At 45.9% G+C, this 26,887-nt stretch overlaps 1 protein-coding gene across 5 annotated transcripts in view; it reads right to left on the minus strand.

The window, feature by feature from the left end:
* Nucleotides 1-26,267, minus strand: part of MED27 (mediator complex subunit 27) — a 216,232-nt gene extending 189,965 nt beyond the window's left edge. For all 5 annotated transcript variants that reach the window (XM_033194605.1, XM_033194600.1, XM_033194590.1 and 2 more), the window contains exons 1-2: nt 26,025-26,267; nt 23,797-23,941 (exon numbers count right to left, since the gene is read on the minus strand). In XM_033194605.1, the coding sequence (XP_033050496.1) occupies nt 23,797-23,941; nt 26,025-26,227 (348 nt within the window). In that variant the 5' untranslated portion in view covers nt 26,228-26,267. The remainder of the gene's footprint in view (nt 1-23,796; nt 23,942-26,024) is intronic.
* Between the last annotated feature and the right edge of the window lie 620 nt (nt 26,268-26,887).

The raw sequence follows: 26,887 nt of genomic DNA on the forward strand, positions 1-26,887 counted from the left end.
GTGCTCCTGCTCTGACCATGTGAGGTGTCTGCTCCCACTTCACTTTCTGCCATAAGTAAAAGCTCCCTGAGGCCTCCCCAGAAGCCCAGAAGCTCAGCAGATGTCCCGCCACGCTTGTGCAGCCTGCAGAACAGTGAACCAATTAAACCTCTTTTCTTTTATTTGAGACAGAGTCTCACTCTATTACCCAGGCTGGAGTGCAGTGGCGGGATTTCTGTGCACTGCAATTTCCACTTCCTGGGCTCAAGCCATCCTCTCGCCTTCCAAGCAGCTGGGACTACAGAGGCACGACCACACCCAGCTAAATTTTTTGCATTGTTTGTAGAGATGGAGTTTTGCCATGTTGCCAGATCTCAAACTCCTGGGATCAAGAGATCCGCTTGCCTCGGCCTCCCAAAGTGCTAAGATTATAGGCATGAGCCATCATGTCCCACTACCTGTTTTCTTCATAAATTACCCCGCCTTGGGTACTTCTTTATTGCAACCCAAGAACAGCCTAACACACCTGCAAATCTAATTTCTTAGATTAAGAAATTTAGGAACCTAGTTGTTTTGTTTACCTTTGCTCAAACTGTCCTTTCCACCTGGAATATTCTCCTGCCCTCCCCCCTACCCTCCACGTCTGCCTGTTAGAAGCAGACACCCTTTGGGGCAGGCCAACGCTTTCCTCCGGTCTTCTTTAGGGTACCCTCACCAGTGCTGCCTCCTCCTCAATCCTCTCAGAAGGGCGCTTTCGTTGACCATCCCAGCCTCACTGCTCCCTCCTGCCCTGTACCTTGTGGATCTGCTTCCTTGCTGTCCCCCTCACTGCCCTGGAAGCACTGTGAAGGCAGGGCCTTCAGTTGAGCATACATCCCTGCACACAGTGGGCCCTCAAGAAGCATTTCCTAAATGACCAAGCATTCTCAGGACGCTGGATTAGGTACTCCTAACCCAGTACCTAATTAGGAGACAGGATTAGGTACTCCTCATTTCTGCCAGCAAATAGGAAAAGGTACAAAATAGTTATGCCCCCAATATTTCCTGAAACAAGGGACCCAAGCAGGAATCTCCCTGGTTAAAGTTGGAAAACGGTAAAGAGTTGGAAATTCTTTTTCATAAACGCTCACCAAGTTTTATTGCAAGTCTGCAGGCCTAAACCCAGATGGAGCTTTTGTAAGTCCTCCACAATGGGCCTAGCCATCTATGAGTACTTTATAAACAAAATACAGTAATTAACCTTGGGACCACTGAAAACCACATGAACAACCAGACTAAATTAATATTTACAAGATCAAACAGGACAGCAAAGACGATTAGATCAAGGAAGATTTAGATGTGGGTCAACTCACACTGCAAACCACAAATGAAATCTGCTATTAAGATGCCTTATACTCACTCATAGCACTGATAAGCCACCTCTAAGACAGAACAGTAGGACAGGTAAAGCATCTGGACTAATAACAGTATTGAGAAGACTCCCCATTATCCATCCATTCACTGGAACCAAGAGAGCAGCCAAGACCATTAAATCCACAGATAACACAAAAGCCTCATTTTAGTCAAACCTCCACTACAATCCAATTGTAATGATTAACAATGCTAAGAAAAGTAGCCATCTATTGAGTCCTTATGATGTGCCAGACACCACTTTAAGTACATCAGGGGATTTAATTCATTGAAGCCTTACAACAACCCACAGAGGCAGCTGCCACGCTTAGGCCCATTTTTCAGATTAGGAAGCAAAAGGAGATCAGTGCGCCCCCCCCCCAGGACAGCCAGGAAGGCAGTGGTTTTTAAAAGCAGGGTCTGAACCTGGCATCAGACAGGGCTCATGTGCTTCATCATCATGTCATACCGCTGTGCACCTAAAATTGCAATTTTATCCTCAAATATACCAGGCATAACATTTGCTCACATTTCCATCAAAATAACTACAGCATATTTGCTTGTTTCATGCCTTCATTATGGTGACTTCATTAAGTCAGACAAATACTAGCATTTTTTATACCTCATTATTAGTTCTACAACAGACATTGCTTATGCAAGGAACACAAAGATTAATCCTCTTTCAAAATCTTAGCAGAGTCCTAGCTGATGCAGTCATGACAGGGAAAAGAAGCAGCAAACTTCAAATGTACAAGGCTGATGCCCTAGTAAATAATTACACAGTGCCCGGCCTCCCATCCCAATGATAAAGTGAGAATCGCTGGGTGAAAATACCACCAACTTCCAAGCAGGTACAAGTTGAGCATCCCAAATCTCAAAATCCAAAATCCCAAGTTTTTTCAGCGCCAACATGATATTCAAAGAAAATGCACATTGGAACATTTTGGATTTCAGATTTTTGGATTCAGGATACTCAACTGGTAAGTGTAATGCAAAATCCGAAAAACCTCTGGTCCCAAGCATTTTGAAAAAGGGATACTCAACCTGTATGAGCTATTTCAGAAAAGCAACTTCCCGACTTTCACAGATTAGGGAAGGTATAGACACCGTGACTGAGGGCTCACACCTTGCAGAGGATGACTCGGGTCTAGTCCAGCGTAACCCCTCTGTCTCTGAGAACTGTACACCCCGACTCCATGGACACATTCAGTGGACCAGAACAAAGAGCTGGCTTCAGATGCTCTCTCAAAAAATGGAACTAAAGATTCTTCATTCGGCTCATATGGCTCACTGACACTGAGGTAATATAAACTCAGAGGCCACGCGGCCATCGTGCCCTGACAAGTACACCCATCTGCTGACAGTAAAGCCTGATGGAGACTCATGAGGAAGCAGAGACAAGGGACCATGGGGCCCCACAGCACCAAGACTCACAAAGGAGTTGCACTATCCCTTGGTGCCAGGCCCTTGCAAGGTCTGGCTATATTGTTTGCCCTCTGGTCCCACAAAACACCCAAATAATGCCTCCTTTTTGTTCACATGAACTCAAGTGAATCTTTCCCTCTTAATCACAAGAGCCTAGACAAAAGCACACCACCTGAGGTAATCCTCTGCCAGTCCCACCAAACAGGATGGTCTACAGCGCTTGGCCATCCAGTGCTGTTTGGTTTTAGGCAAGGCATGTGTCCTCCTGGAGGCTTAGCGTCCTCATCTGGCAAACCAATCTAGTCTAGATTCATTCACAAGTTACTGGGGACCAGATGAGAAACAAATGGAATCTGGGCTGTGCTCTGCTGTGAGCAGTTATTTCTATGGGGAATCACATATGAAGGCAGCACCAGCAAAGGTCTGCCAGTGGTTGGTGTGCCTTCAAGAGGGAACAGAGCTGGGCTGCGTGGGCCACAGGTCACATCCATATGGCGTTTAAACATTCTCTTGCATCTGCAGCTAGTTTCCAGACTGAAATAATCAGGAATAACTTAGTGGGACCTCCTTAAACTTCATTTGCTCTAGGATAAACATAAGCCGATATGATGGCAATGAAATCAGTTTTCCAAATACTCATCTAGGGAGTGACTAGAAAATTCTGCCTATACCTTGGATTTCCTAACAGGTGATCCCAAACATTATTCATGTAAGTGAAGAGACCTCCTGAGTTTATCTTTCTTCCAGACTCCCAAATTGTCAATGCCCACTCCACTTCCTCAGCCCTCCCTGGTGACAACAAAGGAGACATCAGGACTGTGTTGCCCAGTGAGTGGAGCCCAGTGCCATGGTATGTGCCAACAATCCCAGTTACTTGGAAGAATGAGGCAGGAGGAGGACCGCAGTCCAGGAGTTTGAATCTAACCTAGGCAATATAGTAAAACCTAATTTCTAAAAAATAAACGAAATAATAAATTAACACAGTGGAATGTTCTATCCTCAAGAAAAAAAAAAGTGTCAAGCAATAATCCTATTTTTTTAAAGTTAAGAATTATATGAGGCTTGGCCACCAATTTTAAAAGTGAAAACTTTAAGCTGAGTGAAAATATGTAGAATGTGATTATCTGAAAGTCACACATAAAAAGCACAATATTCCAATCTTTCTGTGCATAACTAGGGATGCTGGTCTCCCTCTTCCTACCTCACAGAGAGGTACATCACAGAGAGATGGGTACATTACTTTTTTAGCAACTTGGAAGATGGTACAATTTGGCTGTGTCCCCACCCAAACCTCATCTTGAACTGTAGTTCCCATAATCCCCACATGACGTGGGAGGGACCCGGTGGGAGGTAACTGAATCACGGGGTAGATACTCCCATGCTGTTCTCGTGACAGTGAGTTCATTCTCACAAGATCTGATAGTATTATAAGGGGCTTTTCCCCCTTTGCTCAGCACTTCTCTCTCCTGCCGCCATATGAAGAAGGATGTGTTTGCTCCCCCTTCCAGTGCAATTGTAAGTTTCTCGGGGCCTTCCCAGCCATGCGGAACTGTGAGTCAATTAAACCTCTTTTCTTTATAAATTACCTAGTCGCGGGTATTTCTTCATAGCAGCATGAGAACGGACTACTATAGAAGGTCATGTGAAGGTCACTGGATGACACAAATATTTGAGTCCTCCAAATCCACATCTCCACAACTTCAGTGAAACCACATCAAAAGCTAAGGATTTTATAACCAGCGCCATTATCAACATATCACATTTCACTTATTCTAAAACCTGATATAATGATGCATCTTATGATCACAGTGTTGGAAAATTACCTGTGGCGGTGCTTTATCTTTCTTAGTGGTACAAAGAATGAAGCGTCTTACACTTTATGGCACTTGACATTCAATAAAACAGAAGCGACTTGGTGAACGTCACCCTTCCCCCCGCCCCATGCACACCTCCTTCCCATCCCTGAAGGAACTTTTAAGCCCACTCGGGCCCCATTCTGAAAATCCCACTTGACTTGAAAGAAGCAGCAGCAGCAGTCAGCGACAGACTCACACTACTCTGCGGAAAAATGAAATTTAACTCACATGCAAAGATAAAAGGGGACAGTTCTCCGCAAGTGAGACACAACATACGGGACCAGAATCCAAACAAGTCCTTTCTTCAAAGCTTCTAACTTGAACTTCGGAGAAAGTCTGGTATCTCAGAGAGGGCAAGAGGAACAGAATCACCCTCAGAAAGACTCTGGTGGAGCACTACAGATCAGCCTGGGGGCTTAGTGAAAGGGAGGCCAGCTTCAAGTTTCAACAGTGATTTGTGCATAATGATCCTCTCAGGTTGACACAAGATAGTTAGATTAACTAAATTAATCAAAGTACAAATTGTGCTGGCAAGCTCTAGTGCCTAGCTTCTCCTAAGACCAACCTGCCAGCAATGCCAAGGCCGTGCCTCACAGCCACCAGCTCAGAGCTGGCAGGTGATGGGGCCGAGAGATGCAGTCACGCTCCGAGCCAGAGGCAGCAATCTGAGGGGCGGGCCGAGGGAGGGCTCTGCTGAGCTGTGACAGTAGAAGCCTTAAACACAAGATCCATTACAGCCTCAACACCCACAGCCATTTGTACATCACGGCTGGAAATAAATCCTCGGGAAAGCAGCCATTAATGCGCCTTGCCCAAAACCCAGCTGAAGATCCCTGTCTGCTGAGATGTGATACAGGGACGCAAGACTTCCTCAACTTCCTAGCTTGGTATTACCAGTCTGAAGAGCAGCGCAGGTGACTGCCATTACATTTAGTACCAATGCTCACTAATACATTTCATTATCATACCCCTCAGAGCTGCCACTAAGGGAGCCCTGAGCTAAGTTCTTTACCAGGGTTAGCTCACTGAGTCTTCACAGACATCCTAGAAGGTAAGAACCATGATTCTCTCCACTTAAAGATGTGGAAACTGAGACTCAGGGGAGGTCAAGCAACCTGCCCAAGGACACAGTAAAGAAACTGCAGAGCTTGGATTTGATCTAGTTACCTAATGCTGCTGGGAAGTTGGTTTCAAGGTAGAAAAACACGAACAAATTAACAAAATTTCAGTTTCCATTTATTTTGTAGAAGATCACTGATTAGCATAGGTATGACCCCCATGTATAGAGATTAATGGGAGAATGAGGAAGTGGGTGGCCCCCTGCTTTGGGGGAGGCAGTGACACACCATCTTGTCGAAATGCAGACACATCACCACTGGCAGACAGACACAGCGGAAGAAGATGAATGTTGACAAAAAGCTGTAGACACAAGCTTGACCTCTTTGGCTGCCAGTTCCACGTACACCCGTAAGATACAGATATACCTGTCATAAGGCACATTTGATGTAGGCCAACTCTCAAAGGCTTTTCTCATCAGTTGCACAAATGTGCACAGGGACAGCAAAAATTACTACTCCCCCTTCCACCCAACTGACTACCTCGCAGTTCCACATGATGGCTCCATTTCTATAGAAGCTTCCTCCAAGGGCCGCCCTTTCCAAGCTTCTACAGGAAACCCTTTACAGTCCCCACCAAGCACAGTGTGTTGCTCAACTTCAAAATTCAGTTTTCAGTTAAAGTGTTTTAAACATTTCCCAGCTGGGCACAGTGGCTTATGCCTATAATCCCAGCACACTGGGAGGCTGGGACGGGCAGATCACTGAAGGTCAGGAGTTCAAGACCAGCCTGGCCAACACAGTGAGACCCCGTCTCTACTAAAAATACAAAAATTAGCCGGGCATGGTGGCGGGTGCCTGTAATCTCAGCTACTCGGGAGGCTGAGGCAGGAGAATCACTTGAACCCAGGAGGCGGAGGCTGCAGTGAGTGGAGATCACACCACTGAACTCCAGTCTGGGTGACAGAGAGAGACTCCATCTCAAAAAAAAAAAATTCCCTTTTTTCTTTCAGAGGACCGTGTCTACAAGTTTTAACTTTCTTTTCATCTGCTGTCACCCTACAAGTAGCTCTTTCTTCATCAACTAATGGACTGATACAAGAGCCTTTCTGCATCTACAACCATTTCTCCAACACTAAAGGACACTTAAGGACAGCAAGGGGGCAGCAAAAGGATGTGGGTGAAACCTTGAGGGATGGAGGCTGAACCTTAACTTCAGACATAAGTTCTCCAAATGAAAAGTAAGTCAGAGCTAAAAGGACCAACGGTGCCTTATTCACAGCACATTCCTGCAGGCCCTGTCCCTTAGGGCCAAGGAGAGGCTATGGGAGGGTATGTCTCACCCAGCAAAGTTAGAATTGGAGGTGATGCCAAGGTATAAAAACAACTGTACTTTAGACCTTTTGATTTTGGTTGTAAGATACTGCTTTTTATGCTGACACTGCTAGTAGTTTGTAAGTGAAGTTGATGTGGCATACTTTCAAATTGTATTGTTTTAGTTTGAATGGTCTATAATAAACTCTTTTAGAGCATAGCATGTTAATCACTATAAAATTTGTTGTATTTTAAGAAGGGTCTAAACATTTTATTAATAAAATGCCTTGTTTACAAATCACTCCTGCCATCAACCTCATTTTACAGATCAGGAAACAGGAGTGAGTTGAACAACGTCACCAGTTACTAAAGGGCGGCAGCAGGGCTGGCACCCAGGCCACCCACTGGGCCCCAGAGCCCAGGCTTTGACCCCATACATCGCAGCTGCTCCTGGCTTGATGCAATGACAGGCATGTCCATGCTTCAGAAACTGTAAAGGCCTAAAATAAACATAAGGTGTCTCTATGACTTTCACTGTGTCCTTTCTTTGCCCTTTTCATAACTGCCTCAAAATAATCAGGATAATTTACCTTCTGTTTGTATCCCCAAACCAGTTTAAAAAAAGAAAAAAACAAGCCTTAATATGCATGCTCCTTCAGCAAGCCGAGCTGTGAGTGGAATGCATAAGGCCAATATAGACATCGCAGCAGCTGTGTGCTCTGGAGACACACGGGTTAGCAGTCATCTCCCACCAACCTCCAGAAAGGGGGTCTGGAATCCTACCTATGCTGCTACCTCCTCTCAAAAATATGCTCAATTAAAGTTATCATATTGTCTTCAAAGACAATTAAGCTACTCATCTAACTGAAAGTGTTTTGTTAGTTTGTTTTCTTCTGCTGGACTTGCTAGATGTTGGAAATACAATGCGGAACAGGCCCATCTGGCCCCAGGCCCTGTCCAGGCAATCAGTACTTACACTCCAGCATGAATCAGGCCATGATGTGGGCAACACAGGAGTGGGAAAGTGGCCTGCGGAAGCACACAGGAGGGCTGCCTCGCCCCAACTTGGGGAGTTAGAAAAGACTCTCAAGTAACAAATACAGAAAAACGAAAACGTATTCACCACGCATAAAGTAAGGTGGGCCCATCTGAACACGGCAACAGCTCAGGCAGTATCATGGGCCAGCAGGTCGAGTATGGTGACTCAAGGTGACTAAGTATCAGAGCTGGGGTGCTCTGGGAGCCAGACCTGGACCATAGCGAGCTACATTATGGAGTCTGTCTTCATCCTGGGCATGAGAAGGAGTCATCAATACATTTTTTTTTTTTATTGAGACAGGGTCTCACTCTGTCACTCAGGCTGGAGTACAGCGGGGTGATCACAGCTCACTACAGCCTCAAACTCCTGGGCTCAAGTGATCCTCCCACCTCAGCCTTCTGAGTAGCTGGGACTTAGATTATCGCATACCACCACACTTGGCTGATTTTTTCATTTTTTTTGTAGAGACGGAGTCTCACGATGTTGCCCAGATTGGTCTTGAACTCCTGGGCTCAAGCCGTCCTCAGCATCAGCTTCCCAAAGTGCTGGGATTACAGGTGTGAGTCACTGCACCCAGCCATCAATACATTTTCAGCAAGACAGTTATGTGATCAAACTTGCATTTTGAAAGGTCACTCTGACTATGTGGGAAAAGGACTAGGTGTAAGACAGGGCTGTCAGTGAGGAAGCTGTTGCAAGTGTCCTAGTGACAGAAGATGGCCTGAAACAGGGTGGGAGTATTTGTTCATTCAGTTAGCAGCAAACTCATCAGTATCATCTGAGGAGATGGGAGATGCAGTCACTGGGAAGTGCCTTCCAGAGCACGCCAGGCTGCAGACAGTGACAATGTTCCCATCTGGGTTGCTTATGGGAGGCCTATAATAGGCCTTTTCCATTTTGCAACTCATAAGAATAAAGCAGTTCCCCCAGAAACCCCTTCAGCTAGCCAAGAGCTTTGAAACCCTCCTTAAAAGCAATATGAACCCACCACTACGTGACTGAGAAGGACAACACTTCACTATCTGGAGGAAGTCTCAACAGGAAAAGCAACGTTCCCCACAAGACATCTCGCTAGGAAATTACCACGTTCCGGCTTTTTGAGCTGAGGTCCCCAAGTACAACGTTTTGGCCAAGGATTCCAACCAACTGCCAGCAGGATAATGTGGTTATGCTGTCTGAGCTACTGTGAAAATGCATTAAAATCTCAATGTTTGAGCTCATCCAAGCAATTAAAATTAACACGGACTGTTCTGTTTTAGACTGGGAAAAACAAGGGATAGAGGAATGTTGGCCTCCATAATCCTCTGCTAGTTTCTTAAACATTTTAAAGGCATTTGGAGCTGGTATGTATGCTATCCAAGCCGAGTCTGAAGGGAATCTAGTTAGGCAGGAACACCTCCATCGCTCAAGTGTTCAGGGGCAGGGGGAATGGCGGATGGGAGCTTGGGGTAATGAGAGAAAAACTTAGACCTGCTGGGCGCCTACTATATGCCAGACCGATCTAGGTGCATTCACCACCTGGAAAAAGGAGTGTCTTCAAAGTCATTTGGCAGGTGAAGTGGAAGAAACTTGGAGAGGATCTAAAGCACACAGAAACTATCATGGAGACACTGGAAGGAAAACGTACTTCCGCCTTGTCACTAAACAAAGCTCCTCAATGGTCACTTCGTCATTTTCTGCTCACTAAGACATCAAGAATTCAGTCTATCGTGAAACTTGGGTGATTCCAATTCTCATCACAAACAACATGGATGATGTAGTATTTTGAATCAATGCATTCAATTCTGGGAAACATGCCGAACACCAAGTGTGATTTTAAATGGCAAGGTAGATAAATCTTGCTATGATTGGATGACTGGATGAAGAGCAGGTGGGTGGTCGGACACACCAAGAGAATACAGAGCATCCGGGAACCCACCATGCCCGGAGGAGGTGCTGAAGTCAGGGAATAAGGCCTGTCTCACACACGGCCAAAATCAGTCTTTGGGGATCTAGAGATGTAAACAGACCCAGTTCGAAATACAAGGAATAACAAATGTGTAGCTTCTTTGCTACAGAGTCACCAATACATATCTCAAAGAACATGTAGAAAGTTATCTCATGATAGAAACAGACCAACTGAGTCAGGTCTGAGGTTGATGGAACCCGAAAGCTGACTGAGTGGTTGCTTTTCCTCGATGGGCCATAAATATAAGATACATAGTGTTCTCTTCCAATCAATGAGAATTCCTTAAAGTGAGCACAGCCTTAGGCTAGAAAAGGATAAAGGCAAACTGGTGCCAAGCCAAGGGCAAATAAGCCAGAAAGGGTATATCGCTAACAATACATCTGCATTTGCATTAAGTGTGGAGCAGAATTAAAATGCACCATGCTATAAAAAGTGGGCGATATTTAAGATACCAGGATAGCAAGACAAAATTTCCTTCATGTTCAGACACTGCTTTAGATAAGTTACATTTGCCGATTTAAGTCACCCGGCACTCTGTCATGTTCCGTTCTGACAGTAAGGACTGGTAAACTGAGGCATTTAAGGCCACTGGTTAAGGAAAAAAAAAAAAAAAGACAAGCAGTAGGGCCAGAAATTATTACTAAAACCAGGTGCTTTGGGCACTTTACTCCTCTGCTGACCACGAAGGTGGGAACTTACTGGCTTCATTCACTGTGTTAGAACAGCACCTGGAATGTAGGAGGTGCTCAATAAATGCGCATTGACTGGATGCACTGGATATTTCCTAGCAAAAAGCACACTATCCAAAAACACAGTTTGGAAATGATTAAGAATTAGCACACTGGTAGCAAGTGCGACCATCTTCTCACACGTTAATGCATATACACATTCAAAACCTACAGACTCTCACCCTTTAAAAGTTAACACATTTAGCGGCATCCAGAGAGAGCCAAGACCAGAACACACAGTGGTGGGAACTACTGATAAGTAATCAATAATCAGAGAAGCCTACTGACTAAAAATAACAGTGGTCTACCATAACCCTCCAGTGCTAAAACACACAGACACACACAAACAGGGAAAGGAGAAGAGCGGCGAGTATCTCATCTTATGAACCCAATGGGCGACCAAGTACAAACCCTATTTAAAACAAAAAGGTGCAGGGGTGGTGCCTGTCTTGACACAGCCATTCTTTGGTGTCCCCTTCCACCCCAGTAAGGGGCTCCTGGGCAGTACCTTTCTCTTTCATGAGACGCCCTGCAAAGATGCCAGTGAGTTGCTCAGATCCCAACTTATCATAGCTAGAGGTTAACGCACACAAGGGTGCCTGCCGCTCCCGAATCTGAGAGGCCTGCAGCTGCCTTCCTCATAAAGGTCAGGGCAATTCCTCTAAGCTGTGTCCATGCCCGGGCTGGGCCCCACATGGCTGTCTGTGGATCACACCTGTCCCCAATGATTCCCTTTGGTATATCACGTGGACAGACCACTGGTCCTGCTGTACTGATAGGGGCCACCCAGGGGAAAAGTCAGTATCTTAATGGGCCTCAATGGTAGAAGAAACCTCTCTGCTTTTCTGGACATTCTACTGACATTCCCTTTTATAGCTGCCAAATACTGCTGGTCCCAGTTAGAGGGCTAGCAGCATGGCCTCGGACAAGTCACTCTCTATCAAATGAGATGTGATGCCCAACCTCGTCACCAAGGTCCCCTAACAGTCCAAGGAAGTACAGTCCCTGGAGTGTGCTTGGAAAGATGGCAGAGGAGCTGCTCCATTACGGCGTGCCTGCTCTGTACTCAGAGCCGGCCATTCCAAGATGACTCCAGTCCCCACCCTGGAGAACAGGGCCAGACCCAGAGAGCAGGCAGCCGCAGTGTGGTCAGCGTGACTGCCCAGAGGCTGTGGGGCAAAGCCGGCCGAGCTAAGCTCTGCTTGGTCGTCATCGAAGAGACACTTGAAGAGGGCTGGAGGAGAAAATGCATTCGCAAAAGTGCAAGGCATTCCAGGCGGAGGCGTGGCGAGCAGCAGGGCACAGCTGACCTCTGCAGGCTCCTTGCAGCTGACCCGGGTGCATCTCGCAGAGCAGCCACAGATGAGGCTGGAGGAGACTTCAGACACAGCCTCCAATCCCAGGGTTGAAACAAGTTTGACAATGTGACAAAAAGACAACAAAGTTCTTGACTTCCCAACAGCAAGTACTAGATGAGCAACCCGTCTCCTGTGTGATGTGAGGGTCTTAGGAAGTTCTCTTCACCTGGAGAGGTCAGCAAGGAAAAGCAGAAGCTGAGCCAAGACCCTGGCAACAATAAGTCTCACCGAGCCCAAGACACTGTGGTAAGCTGGTGCCTCCCAAAACAAGTAAGTGACTACAGCAAAGGAAATGCAGAGAGCAAGTTCCAGAAGCCAAAGAAAAGTGCAGAGAACAGGAGGCAAAACAGATGCCCAAGCTCCCCTCCCGCACACAGGCCAGAAGTCCTGAGCCAGTGCAGAGAATCCCTAAGATTAGCAAAGAGCGTAGTTTGGGAATCTTCTATTGCTAGAAAGAAAATGAAAAAAAATAATAAAAATAAAAATAAAAGCACATAGTAGCCAAAGAACTGGAGAGGAAGCCTTCTGGCACTCACTCCCAGGCCTCCTGCCTCTCAGTGCTCCTGCACCTGACAATAGCCACAACCAAAATCTGAGAAAGTTAAGGTGATGCAAACGGAGGCAGATGCAGGAGGAAAAGAAACCACAATCTAAAACTGACAGAGGAAGAGATTCAGAGGCTCCATTTTAATTCCATTCAAATACTGTTTTATTGCACACTTGGAAATCATTAATACCAATAATGACCATTTATTAAATGCCACTGTGTGTTCAACCCTGCACTGGAAACTTGACATACATTTTCCAGTTAGATGCTTAGAACAGCCCTGTGAGATCAGCGCCATGCCCGTTTCACAGTCCAGCAGGTGTTAGGTAACTGGGCCAAAGCCTCAGTGCTAATACAGGAGAAGCCTTCATCTTGCAGGGAAAACAGACAAGTAAAGGCAATCATGGGGTAAACACAGGGAACACCTAATTTGGATGCATCTCAAAGCCTGGCTTCCCAGAGGTGGTAACAACTAAGCTGAGACTTGAATGACTAAGAGTTTTCCACAGAAAGAAAAGAGGAGGAAGAACAAGTGCTAAGGCCCCAAGACGAAGAGATGATGGCCCCTTGGGGAACCGCAATTAATTCTGTAGACTAGAAGTGGCAATAAGAAGAAGAGCAGGGAAAGTGGGGAGAGAGGAAGCTGTGCACTAAAGTCTCCATAGACGAAATGCAGGATGTCTGGGCTCCATTTTCACATATGGACTCCAGTCCTCGTCTCCCCACCAAAAAAGCAAGCAAGCGTGGGGAGAGACGGGGAAATACATGCAACAAGTTTAGCAAAACGTTCTTTATTTATTTATTTATTTTTTGAGACAGAGGCTCGCTCTCTGTCGCCCAGGCTGGAGTGCAGTGGTGCGATCTCAGCTCACTGCAAGCTCTGCCTCCCAGATTCACACCACTCTTCTGCCTCAGCCTCCCCAGTAGCTGGGACTACAGGCACCCACCACCACGCCCGGCTAATTTTTTGTATTTTTTAGTAGAGACGGGGTTTCACTGTGTTAGCCACGATGGCCTCGATCTCCTGACCTCATGATCCGCCCACCTCGGCCTCCCAAGTGCTGGGATTACAGGCGTGAGCAACCGCGCCCGGCCCAAAATGTTCTTAATGGTTGAAGCTACTCTCACTTTTGTGTATATTTGAAATTTTGCATAATAAAAAGTTTTCATAATAAAAAGAGTTTCTTCCCCCTACAAGAAGGGAGGGAGGAAACAAGCTAGAAGAACAAGTGGTGCCAGACTATGATGACAACAACAGACCATGATGACAACAGACCACGACGACGACAGATCACGACGACAACAGACCACGACGATGACAACAGACCACGACGATGACAACAGACCACAACGACGACAACAGACCACGACAACAGGCCTGCGCTGGGGCTGCTAACGGTCAACAGGTCATGTACAGACACTCCCCTGGGCCACACACTCGCATGCAATATTCATGTCATCCTCTCTGCTACCGTAAGAGGCAGGATTATTTGTGGCATTTTACAGATGAGGAAACTGAGGCGAGGTAAGCCGGCCAAAGGACTCGGGCTCCCGTGTATTATTACTAGAAAGCCTCCAAGCGCCAGCGAGGGAGCTGGAATTCATCCTAAGAGAGAGGGAGGAAATCACTGAAGAGTGACAAAATCAGATCTCTACGTTTTAAAGATCCCTCGAGAGCTGCAGAGTGGAAAATAGATTAGAAAGGGTAGACTACAGGCCAGAAACCAGTGGGGAGGCTGCGGCATTGCCCTGAGCAATAATGGAGGCCCGGGGAGAGGCAGCAGCAGTCAAGATGGAGAGGAAAGACCTGAGAGGCTGTGAAGAGGGGGAATGAATAGATCTGTCAGAGGGTGTGAGGGACAGGCAGAAGCGACAGATGACACCCAGGGATCTGGGCAGGTGGCTGGCTAAGGCATTCCACCACGAGAAGCGGGTTGGTGGTGGGGGTGAGGATTTCAGTTCTGAACTGCTTCAGTCTGAGAGGCCTGTGAGTCTCCAAGGGCAGCTGTCCAGCTGGGCCCTTTGATACATGGGTCTGGATATCGGGGGAGGGAGCCAGCCTGGTGATGGAGTTAGATGTCACTGCGTGTGGCTTGCAAGTGCAGCCACAGAACAGATGAGATGGCCCAGAGAAGGGAGAGAAGCACTAATAACCCGGCGGCCTTCTCCCAGCCCAAACCACCATGAAGAGAGAAGACAGGAAAACGGGAGGCTTCTGTACATGTAATGATATGCTTCCTTCCCACCACCAATGTACAATTTTGCATAAGGACAAATGACAGGAGACAATTTCCTTTCTACTTAACATTCCTGGAAGAGAAGAGAAAATGCCCTTTATAGGCTCTGGTTACAATCTACAGAAGGCTCTGGACAGACCACACAAACCTGATCATCCCAGAAAAGGCTGATAGAAGAGAGTCAAGCAGGGAATCAGTGTGAGTCCCCACGGCCAGGGGCTCCCAGGGGGCAGGCTGACACACGTCCAGCAGCCTCCCTGGGGCCGGCTAGTGAGCCTTCCAAAGACAGTTCCTGCTCTTTTACAGAAAAGAATGAGGGAGTCACAAACCTGATTCCAGGCAACAATAAAGTGACTATTTTCAGAAACCACAACTAATAAGTAGAACATAAAGACATGGAATTGGGCCAAAGCCTTGGGATAGAAACCGTTTCGAATGATAGGGGTATGGCTTGATTTTCAGTAACATTTACCCATGGTGTGTTACAAGAGGCGAATGCTGTCTGCAGAACCTTTGCAAGGTAATGTTCCACTAAAGTCCCTGGGGGCTGCTGCTCCATTCTGCACTCAGGGATATTCTGAGATGCTCTGGAGCATACACAAAGGCTGTGTGTACTTCAGAAACATTACTGGACTGGAGCTGAAGAGGTGGAAATACTCTCCATTCCTCGGATTACACTTTTGTTTCCACGACCACAGAAATGCACTGATGACTCCGATGAACCTCTGCAGGGCAAAGCTGGAAGGGACTGAAGAGATCACCCAGCCCAACCCTTCATCCTACCGACAAGGAAGCTGCAACCCAGGCGGGGAAAGCCACTGGCATGAGGCCACAGAGCAGGACAGTGGACGGCCAAGACTGAAGAGTGCTCTCTAGAATGCTCCGTCCAGAGTTCTCCTGACTGCACACCGCCAGGCGCAGCTTTACCGTTCATATTAAAATGAGCAAGAATAAAGGACAGTCGCTGCAAGCGTGCCACACTGGACACCAGCCTAGGTCCCTCAAATGTGCTCAATGCCTTAGTCCCCACAACAGCTCTGGAAGGTGGAAGCTACTGTTATCCACATGGAACTGATGAGGGGGCTGAGGCAAAGGCACGTTCTGCAACTCATCCCAAATGAGAAAGCTGGGAAAAGGGGGATGAGGATTGAGACCCAATGAAGTCTGACTCCAGAGCCCTGCTGATAACAAGCACCCAGTTTACAACCTGGAGAGAATCCAAATGTTCTAAATTAGCCTTTGTGTTCAGATATTGTCCTCAAGAAACAGGGCTTGCCGAGCGTGGTGGCTCACGCCTGTAATCCCAGCACTTTGGGAGGCCAAGGCGGGAGGATGACTTAAACCTAGGAATTTGAAACCAGCCTGGGCAACATAGTGAGACCCCGTCTCTACAAAAAATTTTAAAATTAGCTGGGCGTGGGTGTGCATGCTTGTAGTCCCTGCTACTTGGGGGCTGACACAGGAAGATCTCTTGAGCCCATAAGGCTGAAGCTGCAGTGAACCACGATTGTGCCACTGTACTTCAGCCTGGGCAACAGAGCAAGACCCTGTCTCAAAAAAAAGGCTAAAAATCCCAGACCGGCCCACAGGACCTTTCCTACCAGGTGAGAAGACTATAAAACAGATCTGATTTCCTAGGTCTCACTGAGTCCCAAGGTGGGAAGAGTCCCCTTTGGTGTGCACAAATGTCCACCTGGGGCCGAACACGCCCTTCTCACCTCCTCTCCACAGTCCTCCCACTACTCCTGTGGTTTGTCCCCAGGACTCTCGCCCTGCCTTTACTGCCCCTCGATTCCCACACCCCCCACCAAATCCCCAATCCCTTACCTCCACCCCCAGGTTCTGTGAGGAAAGAACTGCCCCCCCACACATTAATTCATATTAATGTGTGAATTGCTGTCTCAGTGGAAAAGGTGCTGATTATCCAACAGAATCTCCAATGTGAAGAACTTCAGGAGAATACCAAAGTCAGGTGTGGGAGGCCTGGTGAGGGAGCAGAAGCCACTGGAAGATGGGCCACCACTGCCTGGAATCTGTCCTCAGCATTGTCCTCAGACAATAATAGCAGCCGCTGGAGAGTACTGACTCTGTGCTAGGTTAAGTGCTTTACTTGTATCACCTCATTTAGTCCTCATAACACCTTTCTGAGGTGGGTACAATTACCATTCCCATCTTAGAGAATACAGCACTGAAGCAGAGAGAGGTTAGCTTCACAGCTGTTAGGTAACACAGCATGCGAGCCAGAGTGGTCAGGCTCTGGAGCCTACGCTCTGAACCACTGAGCAACACCACCACTCGATAAACAAGTACACATGCATATGAGTAACGCACACCCCATGAATGAGCACACACACAAGTAACACATACCCCATAAGTACAAACGCATATGAGTAACACTCCATGAGCACACACACATGCGAGTAACACACACCCCATGGACAAGCACGCCAAGCAGACGAGTAACCCGTGCCCCATGAACAAGTACACACGCATACAAGTAACCCACACTGCACGAACGAACACGCACACGAGTAACCCGCGCCCCTGAATGAGCACATATGCATATGAGTAACACGTGTCCAGGTACGAGCACACATGCATACAAGTAACGCATGCCCCATGGTGAGTATACACATACATGCACCCCATCAACAAGCACACACACACACGCATGCATAACACGCACCCCACGGACGAGCACACACACATACGAGTAGCACACACCCCATAAATGAGTACACAGGCATATGAGTAACATGCAACCCATGAGTACATGGGCCCAGAAGTAACGCACACCCCATAAATGAGCACACACGCGTATGCATAACATGCACCCCGTGAACAAGCACACAGGCATATGCATAACACACACCCCATAAATGAGTACACAGGCATATGAGTGACACGCAATCCATGAGGACACGTGCATACAAGTAACTCATGTTCTATAAATGAGTACATATGAGTAACATGCATTCCATAAATGAGAACACACATGTGTACTATCACTATGCCTGGTCATTATAACTACCATTTACTTAGCACTTACTATGTGTGAGTTATCCTAAGACATTTGATGTGCATTATCTCAATCTTCGCTTCAACCCTATGACACAAATACTAGTATTATCCCCATTCTACAGATGAGGAAACTGATACTCAAAAAGAATTTTTTCCCTTGAATCAAGGGTTGTGAGCTGAAGTATAAGCACAGAGCTGCATCAGAACTCAGGTAGTCTTGACTCCAGAACTCACATCTGGGTTTTTATATTTTTGATATACCTTCTTGACTTCTGAATCCTACCATATATCTAGCTGTCCAGGAGACTGGCTGAATTTCATTGTTTTCTCTGGTTGGCTGTTCTTTTCATAATGGCTCCCATGGCATCCAGGGTTTGCAGGTGGGGAGGGAGGATGAGGGTGTAGAGTTCAATGCTAACCAGAGCAGTCTATACCACAGCCCAACCCACTACGCTAGCAAGTTCATTTTGAGTGATGGGGCACTACACAGGTTAGATTTAGGTGAAAGAACACCTTCGCTAATAAAAGGACAATCCAGAAGGGTGCTCAATCCTAAAGTCATGATGATTAAACTTTGAGGGGCATTTAAGTCATTTTCTTTCCTATTACATTCTGAATGAATCTGTGTTCCCCGAACATGTAGCAGCTATATGGAGAGAAGAATGAGTCAAGGGTGGGCCTGGTGGGAAGGAAAACACGAGCAGAAATTGGTTATAGGTAACTCACAAGGTAGGATAACCCTAAGAGGCTGGTGGAGTTGACTTTCCTCTTCCCAGACAGTTTTCACATTGCTGCCAAAATGACAGCTGCCACAGAACACCTGACATCAGGTGCAGCAGCTCAAATTAGCCTGACTCAGGCAACTCCAAAAAACTTCCACCAAGTCCCATTAGAAGGGCATACCAGGTGACAGATGATGTGGATAAAAATGCTACAATCAGCCTTCAAAGAGCTTATCATCGGTTCACCCAGTGACCTCACTCTGGCCTTCCAAATGACCCCCAGCCCTGGCCTCCATCATAAGATCTCCAAATTTCCTGCCATCTGCAAGCACCACAACTGACTTTCTCAGTAACGGCTGAAAATGGAAATGCCCTCACTGTACTTCATCAAAAAATACAAGCAAGCAAACCACAAAAGGGTTGTAAATTAAAAATTCAACAGAAAATGCTTCGATTCATTTATTCTTTCATTCACTCAGCAAATCTTCACTGAATGATTACAGTGTACCAGGCGCCTTGCTAGGTGCTGGGGACTCCCAGCAAGGAACAAGACGGACATGGTGTCTCTCCCCTGGGCCTTATAGTTTACCCTTAAAAGAGGACGGAGTCCGTAAAGGAAAGGCTCTGCGTTGGAACATAAAACGATTCCAACCCTGTTAGTTCTGTGATGCAAAAACAGAAAAGAGCACCTTCAGAGATAGATGTGAGAAGTGAACTTTGCAATAACTTAGTCATTAAGCAACTGGATTCTGATAAGAACGGTCCCGGAAGGCAGGACGGAGGAAATGTCTTCAGACTTTTCAATGGAATATTCTTGGAATAGAAAGCTGCTCTTTCTATAATAAAAAATCAAACATTAAAAAAAAAAAAAAGGTAGCAGCAGTACCTTGCTCTGGGCCCATTTCCCAAGCCCAGTAAAAAGTGACACTTCTGGGGTCTTTGCAGCTTCAGATGTCGCCAGGGAAAGGCGGACGTCTTAGTCTGCTTTTCCAGGCAAATATACAAGTAGCCTGCCATAAACAAATGAAAAAAAATAAAAGCCAGAAATAAAAGCCTGGTGACAGGATGCCAGAAACCTTCAAAAGGGGACCTTCAGAATAAGTTCAGGTTAACTCTCCGCATCTCTGAACATAATAAGCACTATCAAGTCTACATTGACTATTTTATAGCAAGGACAGCGTTGATGCCAATTATTTTTTGCCCTAGTCAAGAGAGCTTGTCATCCTTCTCAGAACAATTATCTATAGGTGTATAATAGTGAAAAGCTAAATTCTTCCCCCAATTCAGTATGGGAGAAGTGCTGCTCACAGCAATTTGACATCATTCCATTAGATGAGATTAATTTTTAAACGTGTTATTCTAACAATTATGCCAAGTACCATGTAATTAATATTCCAACTGACTTTACAAAAATTACAAAAACCCCTAAAGAAAATAATTAGTCATTAGGCATGAACGAGACTTTTCTATAGCCAACAGCACATAAAACAGAAAGTTCATCTCATAATGGGTGGGTATCAAAGCCTTTCTCATATGTCCTTCAATTCTTAGCCAATAGTGCATAGAGCTGACATTGGCAAGTTACCCCAAACTTCACTTAACATATTAACGCACTTACTGGTTTAAACTCTTTTGAACGATGAACGTTGAACGATGAAAGCTTTAGCAATTAAAAAGCTCTTTTCATTTGTAGGAAAGGCAAGATAAACACATATAATTAATTATTTGCTTCTTCCATGTCCCCAGCTGGAAATTAGAGTACTGGCTTATTTCTTGAGGCTACTTCTTGTGCTTATTAAAGAAATGTATATAGGCTTCCTCATCCTTGTTTTCCCGCTTTTCTTTCAGCGTTTTGTGTATTCTTACAATCTATTTTAAATCCCTTGTAGAAAAAGGTAAGGTATAAACAAGTAATAGTCGCACAGGACGTTATCTGCTATAATAGAAATAAAAAACATGTTTTCCTTGCCACCCTCTTCTGAATAATTGGCAGTCACTGCCTAGTGCCAGAACAGAGAGTTGCAAGGTTTCTAAGCCAATATACACACAGCCTCAGCAGGAAAGAATGCAATAGTTGATTAGTGATGTCTGCCCTAGAAAGAGCAATAGGTTAAGAATCCAGGTACCATGTATTTGCCATCTCCACCCTTTGATAAATCACTAAAAATTAGAAAAATACATACCGATTCATGAATAAAATATAATGTGAATTGTTTCCAGGATGCAAGTAAACGGGGAAAAAAAATGTTTTCTACAGTTGAAAACCTGAAGCAAAACTGGACTAAAACATCAAGTTCTGAGGAAAGAACATTGAACCAGGTCAGGAAACCCACATTCTGGCCTAGCTTGGGGAGCTGTAAACAGGTCAGTTCACTGGGCCTCAGTTTGCTCACCTCTAAAATAAGGGGCTGAGTCTCTTAACCGTTCTCTCGTGCTGGTGAAAGAACATAGTTACTTTACAGGAGCCGAACCTCAGCAGGCCGAGGACACGGCTGCAGCCTCGACACCCCCTCACATTGCTCATAGGAGATTTATAATCTGGGATAAATGCATACAGATATTTTTAACCTGTAGCATTTCCAGCACAAGAAGTTCCACATACATAATACATAACATTTCTTTTCCTTAATACAACCTATTTTCCACTGTGGGGCAAGGGTAGGGGTTGAAGTAGGAACTTCTTTTTTTTTTTTTTGAGACAGAGTCTCGCTCTGTCACCCAGGCTGGAGTGCAGTGGTGTGATCTCGGCTCACAGCAAGCTCCGCCTCCCAGTTCACACCATTCCCCTGCCTCAGCCTCCCGAGTAGCTGGGACCACAGGCGCCCGCCACTGCGCCCGGCTAATTTTTTTTATATTTTTAGTAGAGACAGGGTTTCACCGTGGTCTTGATCTCCTGACCTCATGATCTGCCCGCCTTGGCCTCCCAAAGTGCTGGGATTACAGGCGTGAGCCACCGCGCCCGGCCGAAGTAGAAACTTCTAATAGCGGAACAATTCAGTGATTAAACTACCTTCATTCAAAAATTCAGTGTCATCACTTCAACGTAAGACTAGTCATTTCCATGAAGTGTCCCACTCACTCATGGTTTTGAGATCAGAAGCCTGAATCTTCCCACCACTGAACAGTCCTTATCACTGTACCCTATTTCGAGAACTTTACCCACAGGATACATCAACATGGCTTCCTTTTCCAAACACCTATCTGTGGGGAGCTGGAACAGTCCCACGTCTGGCCTAAAAAAACTGCAACAGACATCTGTGATTTCTTTATCTGCCCTGCATCCATCCTTTCTGGGAATTCCCTCTCTCCCAACTCCAAGGAGCCCCATTTCCTGTGTTTCAGGTGCTCTGAGCTGAGGATCCCACCCATGGATGCAATGAACCATCTCAGAGGGCACCTATCAAGTTTGGGCCAGAATCCTTTTTCAGAGCCTGACATGGACACTGGGAGGTCACCAGGTATAAGAACTATGTATACCGGCCGGGCGCAGTGACTCAAGCCTGTAATCCCAGCACTTTGGGAGGCCCAGACGGGCGGATCACGAGGTCAGGAGATCGGGACCATCCTGGCTAACACGGTGAAACCCCGTCTCTACTAACAATACAAAAAACTAGCTGGGCGAGGTGGCGGGCGCCTGTAGTCCCAGCTACTCGGGAGGCTGACGCAGGAGAATGGCGGGAACCCGGGAGGCGGAGCTTGCAGTGAGCTGAGATCCGGCCACTGCACTCCAGCCTGGGCCACAGAGCAAGACTCCGTCTCAAAAAAAAAAAAAAAAAAGAACTATGTATACCCACAACTGCTGAGCCATGTTTTTTACCCCTTGGAGAGCATCAGCCCAAGAAAGGAAAGCAGTCCTAGAGAGGGCAGGAGAGTGACGTTCCTGCCACACCACCCAAGCACCCTGATCCTCCTGAGCTCAGTCACACACAAGTAACTCCCTGAACATTTTAGTTCCTTGAACCAGTGAAGTCCCCCCATGCCTTTTTTCTTTTTTTTTTTTTTTTTTTTTTGGCTAAATCTAGACCCAGCTGGGTTTCTGTCACTGGCAGCCCAGAGTTTTGGGGAAAGGCCTTATAGGCTACATGTATGCATTCAAGGTTCAAGTTCTTTCTTTAGTAACTCATGATAAATCACCTTCCTAAATCACAAATGCAGCTCCCAGGGTTCCACTTCAAACCAAAGAATACTAAAACACCCTCAAAGAGAAATTCAAAGAAAAAATTCTGCACACCAGGAAAACTCTCAAGGTTTATCTCTTATCCAAGACCTAAGGGGAAAAAAACCACCGAAAAGAAGAAAATGGCAATGGATTACTGGAGGGGGCACAACCCTGCATACAGTTAAACAACTAACAATTCTAACAACAATTATTCAAAGAGGCAGCACAGTATAATTAAAAAGCTTCCAAAATCATTCCTAAAGTATATATATATTCTAGTTCCCTATCAACATAAAAAGCCTGTACACACATGCACGCCACAACACATAGCACCCAAACAAAAGGAACTTGTTCATAAACAAACGAACTATTTCCAGATTCATGAGCCTAACTGTTTCTGTTATTTTTCAACTACAGTTTAGTTTTCCACTTACAGCTGTCCTAGGGTCTCTGCCACAGGCCTGCCTGCTGAAACAAATCATGAATATCAAACTCTACAGAGCATGTTAAGAAAAATCTCCCTTAGGTAGCATCTAAGTAATTAGAGAGTCATCGAACAAACGGTATTGTAGTGATGCTCATCCATCTGTGAGAGGAAAAGACAATACAAGAACATAATGTTCGCAGCTAAACATTTAGACACCTCCTGGGGGCCACAGATTCCTCTGTGAACCTGATGAAAGCTAGGAAGCCTTCCCCAGATACACATGCACATATCACAACACACTGCATATAATTTTAAGGGGTTCATGAGAGTTGCTCCCTATACCCGGTCTCCAGGTTAAATACACCTGAGTCAGAATTTTTAATATGTAATCACCTGAGCATCATGAATCCCCAAAGACTTCAAAGGACTACAAAATAGATTACAGAAAAATTCTATAACTTCCAACTCTATAACTCCATGCTGAATCAAGAACATAACAAGCAATAAAAACTTACTCTTGCTTTCTGCATTTATGGAATATAAGAAAACTTGGCTTTCCATATATTAGTTCCATTTATTACATCTCCCTTACCTTGTTTGACCATTTATATGCTTGAAGGAGTTGACTATAGAGAGGAGTTTTGTCCTGCACAGGATCCAGGCTTAACAGCCCACTGTTATGAAGAGGATGGTTCTCAGATGGCTTGCCTACCAGATTGCTCAGACGTTCCAGCTCACTGAAAAGCAAAGAGATAAGGCAAATAAACCTAAGCCCACTTACACTCCAAGGTAAAGCCAACCCCCAGGATCAAAGACTGCTCTTCAAACCATCCATCAGAAGTCCCTTAAGAAGAAACACTTTTTGAAAGGTTAAAAAATATTTGGGACACTTAAAAAAAACAAAAACAAAAAACCAAACAAACAAAACCCTAAATGAGAGTTTATCTGACTTTAAAACAGAGCTTCCTGGTGCCATTCCAAAGGAAGAAAAAAACATAAGGGCACTAGAATCAATAAGACTCCCACAATCAGAATTGAACAACTCAAATTCATCTCTGCAGTGGGGACAAGACTTTCTGGAATTTTGAAATGTGGCATAACACGGCCTCTCACTAAGCGTTTTCAGACTCACGTGCAGATCATTACACTTGGCAGAACAGCAAGTACCTGAATAAATGATGATTATTTATCATTCACATAGGGATAGATTTGTACGTGATGCTTCACAGATGGCAAAACTTAACAAAACAAAGAAGAGATAAAATAAACAAATGGAATGGGAACCACCGAGGGGGCTGTGTCAAACACACACACTTCAGTCTAGCAGGAAAACCCTCGAGAAGCTTCGGAAAGCGAGCCAACAAGAGCACATTCCAGGAGTACATTCTGAGGGGCCAGTCCCAAACTGCCAACAAAAGACTCTCTAGGAACAGCTTCTTATGCCACATTCATTTTGGAATCATCAGCCACCTTCTTCTTGGCACTACTGTACAAAGATTTAAGACGGCAAAGGGATAATGTCAGCACTCTTAAAGTTTCTATTTAAAATGGTGAAGGGTTATAATATCCTGAACATTACAAAGGAAAGTAACTCGGAGAGAAAATGGAAAGAAAATAGAAGGTAGGGAAGAACAGCCAGTGCATCCCCCGAAGCAGGGAAAGTATTAACTGGTGCTCGGCGCTGTGCCAGAGAACAGCAAGCGGATGTGGGCGTTGAGGACGGGTGTGTGATTTATGGCAACTACTTGGGGGAAAACAAAAAGGCACCCATCATTTGGCCACCTCCTCCACCTCCTCCTCCATCCTACCTCCTCTTTCCATCTGGTTACTAAGGAGACCAAGTTGAAAAAACAAAAATCCAACCAGTCCAGAAATCAAAGGATGACTAGCTCACCAAATGCTTTCCCCTACTCAGATCAGTTCTGAGAAGTAAAAGGCAAAAATCCTGAAATTCTAACTTTCCTGGGAAGGACTGACTCTCTTATAAAAGAGAAGGCAAGTTCAGGACCTAAGCAATCAAGAAGTGCCGACTATGTGCCAGGCCCTTTGCAAACATCCTCTCATTTAATTCTTACAACACTTGTAAAGTATAAGTGAAGAAGGTGCTTTGTAAGAAAGACTAGGAAAAGTGGAATCCTTAACCCTAAAAGACTACAAATTAAGAAGCAGGGGCGTTAAGCATAAGTAAGTAAACTGGTTAGGAGACTGAAAATTAGGTTTCTACTGCGGAAGGAACTGAACAGGTGCAGTGAGAGTGGGAGTGAGGAAACTGATCAGGTGGTTTGGGAGAGGGCAGGGGAAAGGGGGAAGATAGCTCAAGGCCTGGTCTGTTTCGTCGTGGTTGCCGGTGGGTGGTGATGGAACTGATAAAGTCCAAGTTCAGGGCCAGGGAATTGGGGCTAATCAGATCGGGTGCACTTGGGTTTGGAGCGGATTGATCAGGTCCTGTCTGTACTATCACTACATTCGGATCAGACGTGATGGGGCACAGAAGGCCTACAGGTGAGAAACCTGCCAAGCTCAGAGAAGCGGAACTTCATAGGAAGAGCATGCCTCCTTGTCAGGAATGGAACCGCCACAGAAGAGGTCGAGAATGGCGGGAGACAAACAGGACCAGGAGGCCAGGAGAAGCCGGACGAGAAAGCGGGCATGGTGATAAGGTGTCCCTGAGAGGCAGGCAGAGGCTTGGAGAGCACGAAGAGAAAGAACAGGGATCAAGGGAAATGGAGAACAGCCCCTGCCTGGGAAGACTCGAGCGACGTAGGGGCAGGGTCGGAGCGGGACCGGTCCCCGACCCCGGCCCCTGCAGCCGGTACCTACTTGAGGTCCCGGTTGACCGAATGTAAGTTGTCCTGGAAGTGCGCAATGAAGGCCTTCTCCCGGCCCTCCAGCGTCTCCTTGTTCCGCATTCCATCCTTCAGGCAGTCGAACACTCTGCTCACGCTGGAGCGCAGCGCCTGGATGGCACTAATGGCCTGGGAAAAGGCCTCCAGGTTCACACTGACATTTATCACGTCCGCCATGTTGCCGCCGCCACAGCAGCTCTCCAAAGCCGGCTTCGCCAGCAAAAAGCCGCGCTCGCTGATGACGTAACTCCGAAGACCTCTGGGAAATGCAGTTCGCGCGGGGCTACCCAGAAAGCACTTTCGAAAAAGGGTTTCCCCTTGAGCCAAACTAATGCGTGGGCAGGAAAATGATTTTTTTCAACTTGGGGAAGTTAGGTTGCACTCTCCGTTTGTTTCATGGTAACAAAGAAATACGGAAAGTTCCCGCATTTCTCCAAACTTGCATTCTGGGGAATCATAGGGAAAAGAATTGCTCAGAGCAATAGTGTAAAAAGGAAAGGAGCGTAGCCCATTCAATAAAATGAGTCCATATTCATAAATAAAGGGGGGAGAAGGGAAGTTTCTTCTTTCTAGTAGAATGCCAACTCATAAACGCAGAAAGAGTGATAGAATTAGAAAATTGTCATTTGACAACCATTAGAATAATTGATTCAGATAGAAATCGATGGATGCTAACAGTAGTGGGTGAAAGTGTCAGAAAAATAACAGGTTTTTCAGGTAATCTCAAAGTATTGTCCCCCAAGATGCTTATTAATTAAGAAGAGGAAAATAATGATCCAGAGATTCCACTTCTGGGCGCATAACCAAAAGAAGTGAAAGCAGGGACTCAATACTTGT

The sequence above is a fragment of the Trachypithecus francoisi genome, unplaced genomic scaffold, assembly GCF_009764315.1.
Source record: "Trachypithecus francoisi isolate TF-2019V2 unplaced genomic scaffold, Tfra_2.0 Contig01585, whole genome shotgun sequence".
Taxonomy (NCBI): Eukaryota; Metazoa; Chordata; class Mammalia; order Primates; family Cercopithecidae; genus Trachypithecus; species Trachypithecus francoisi.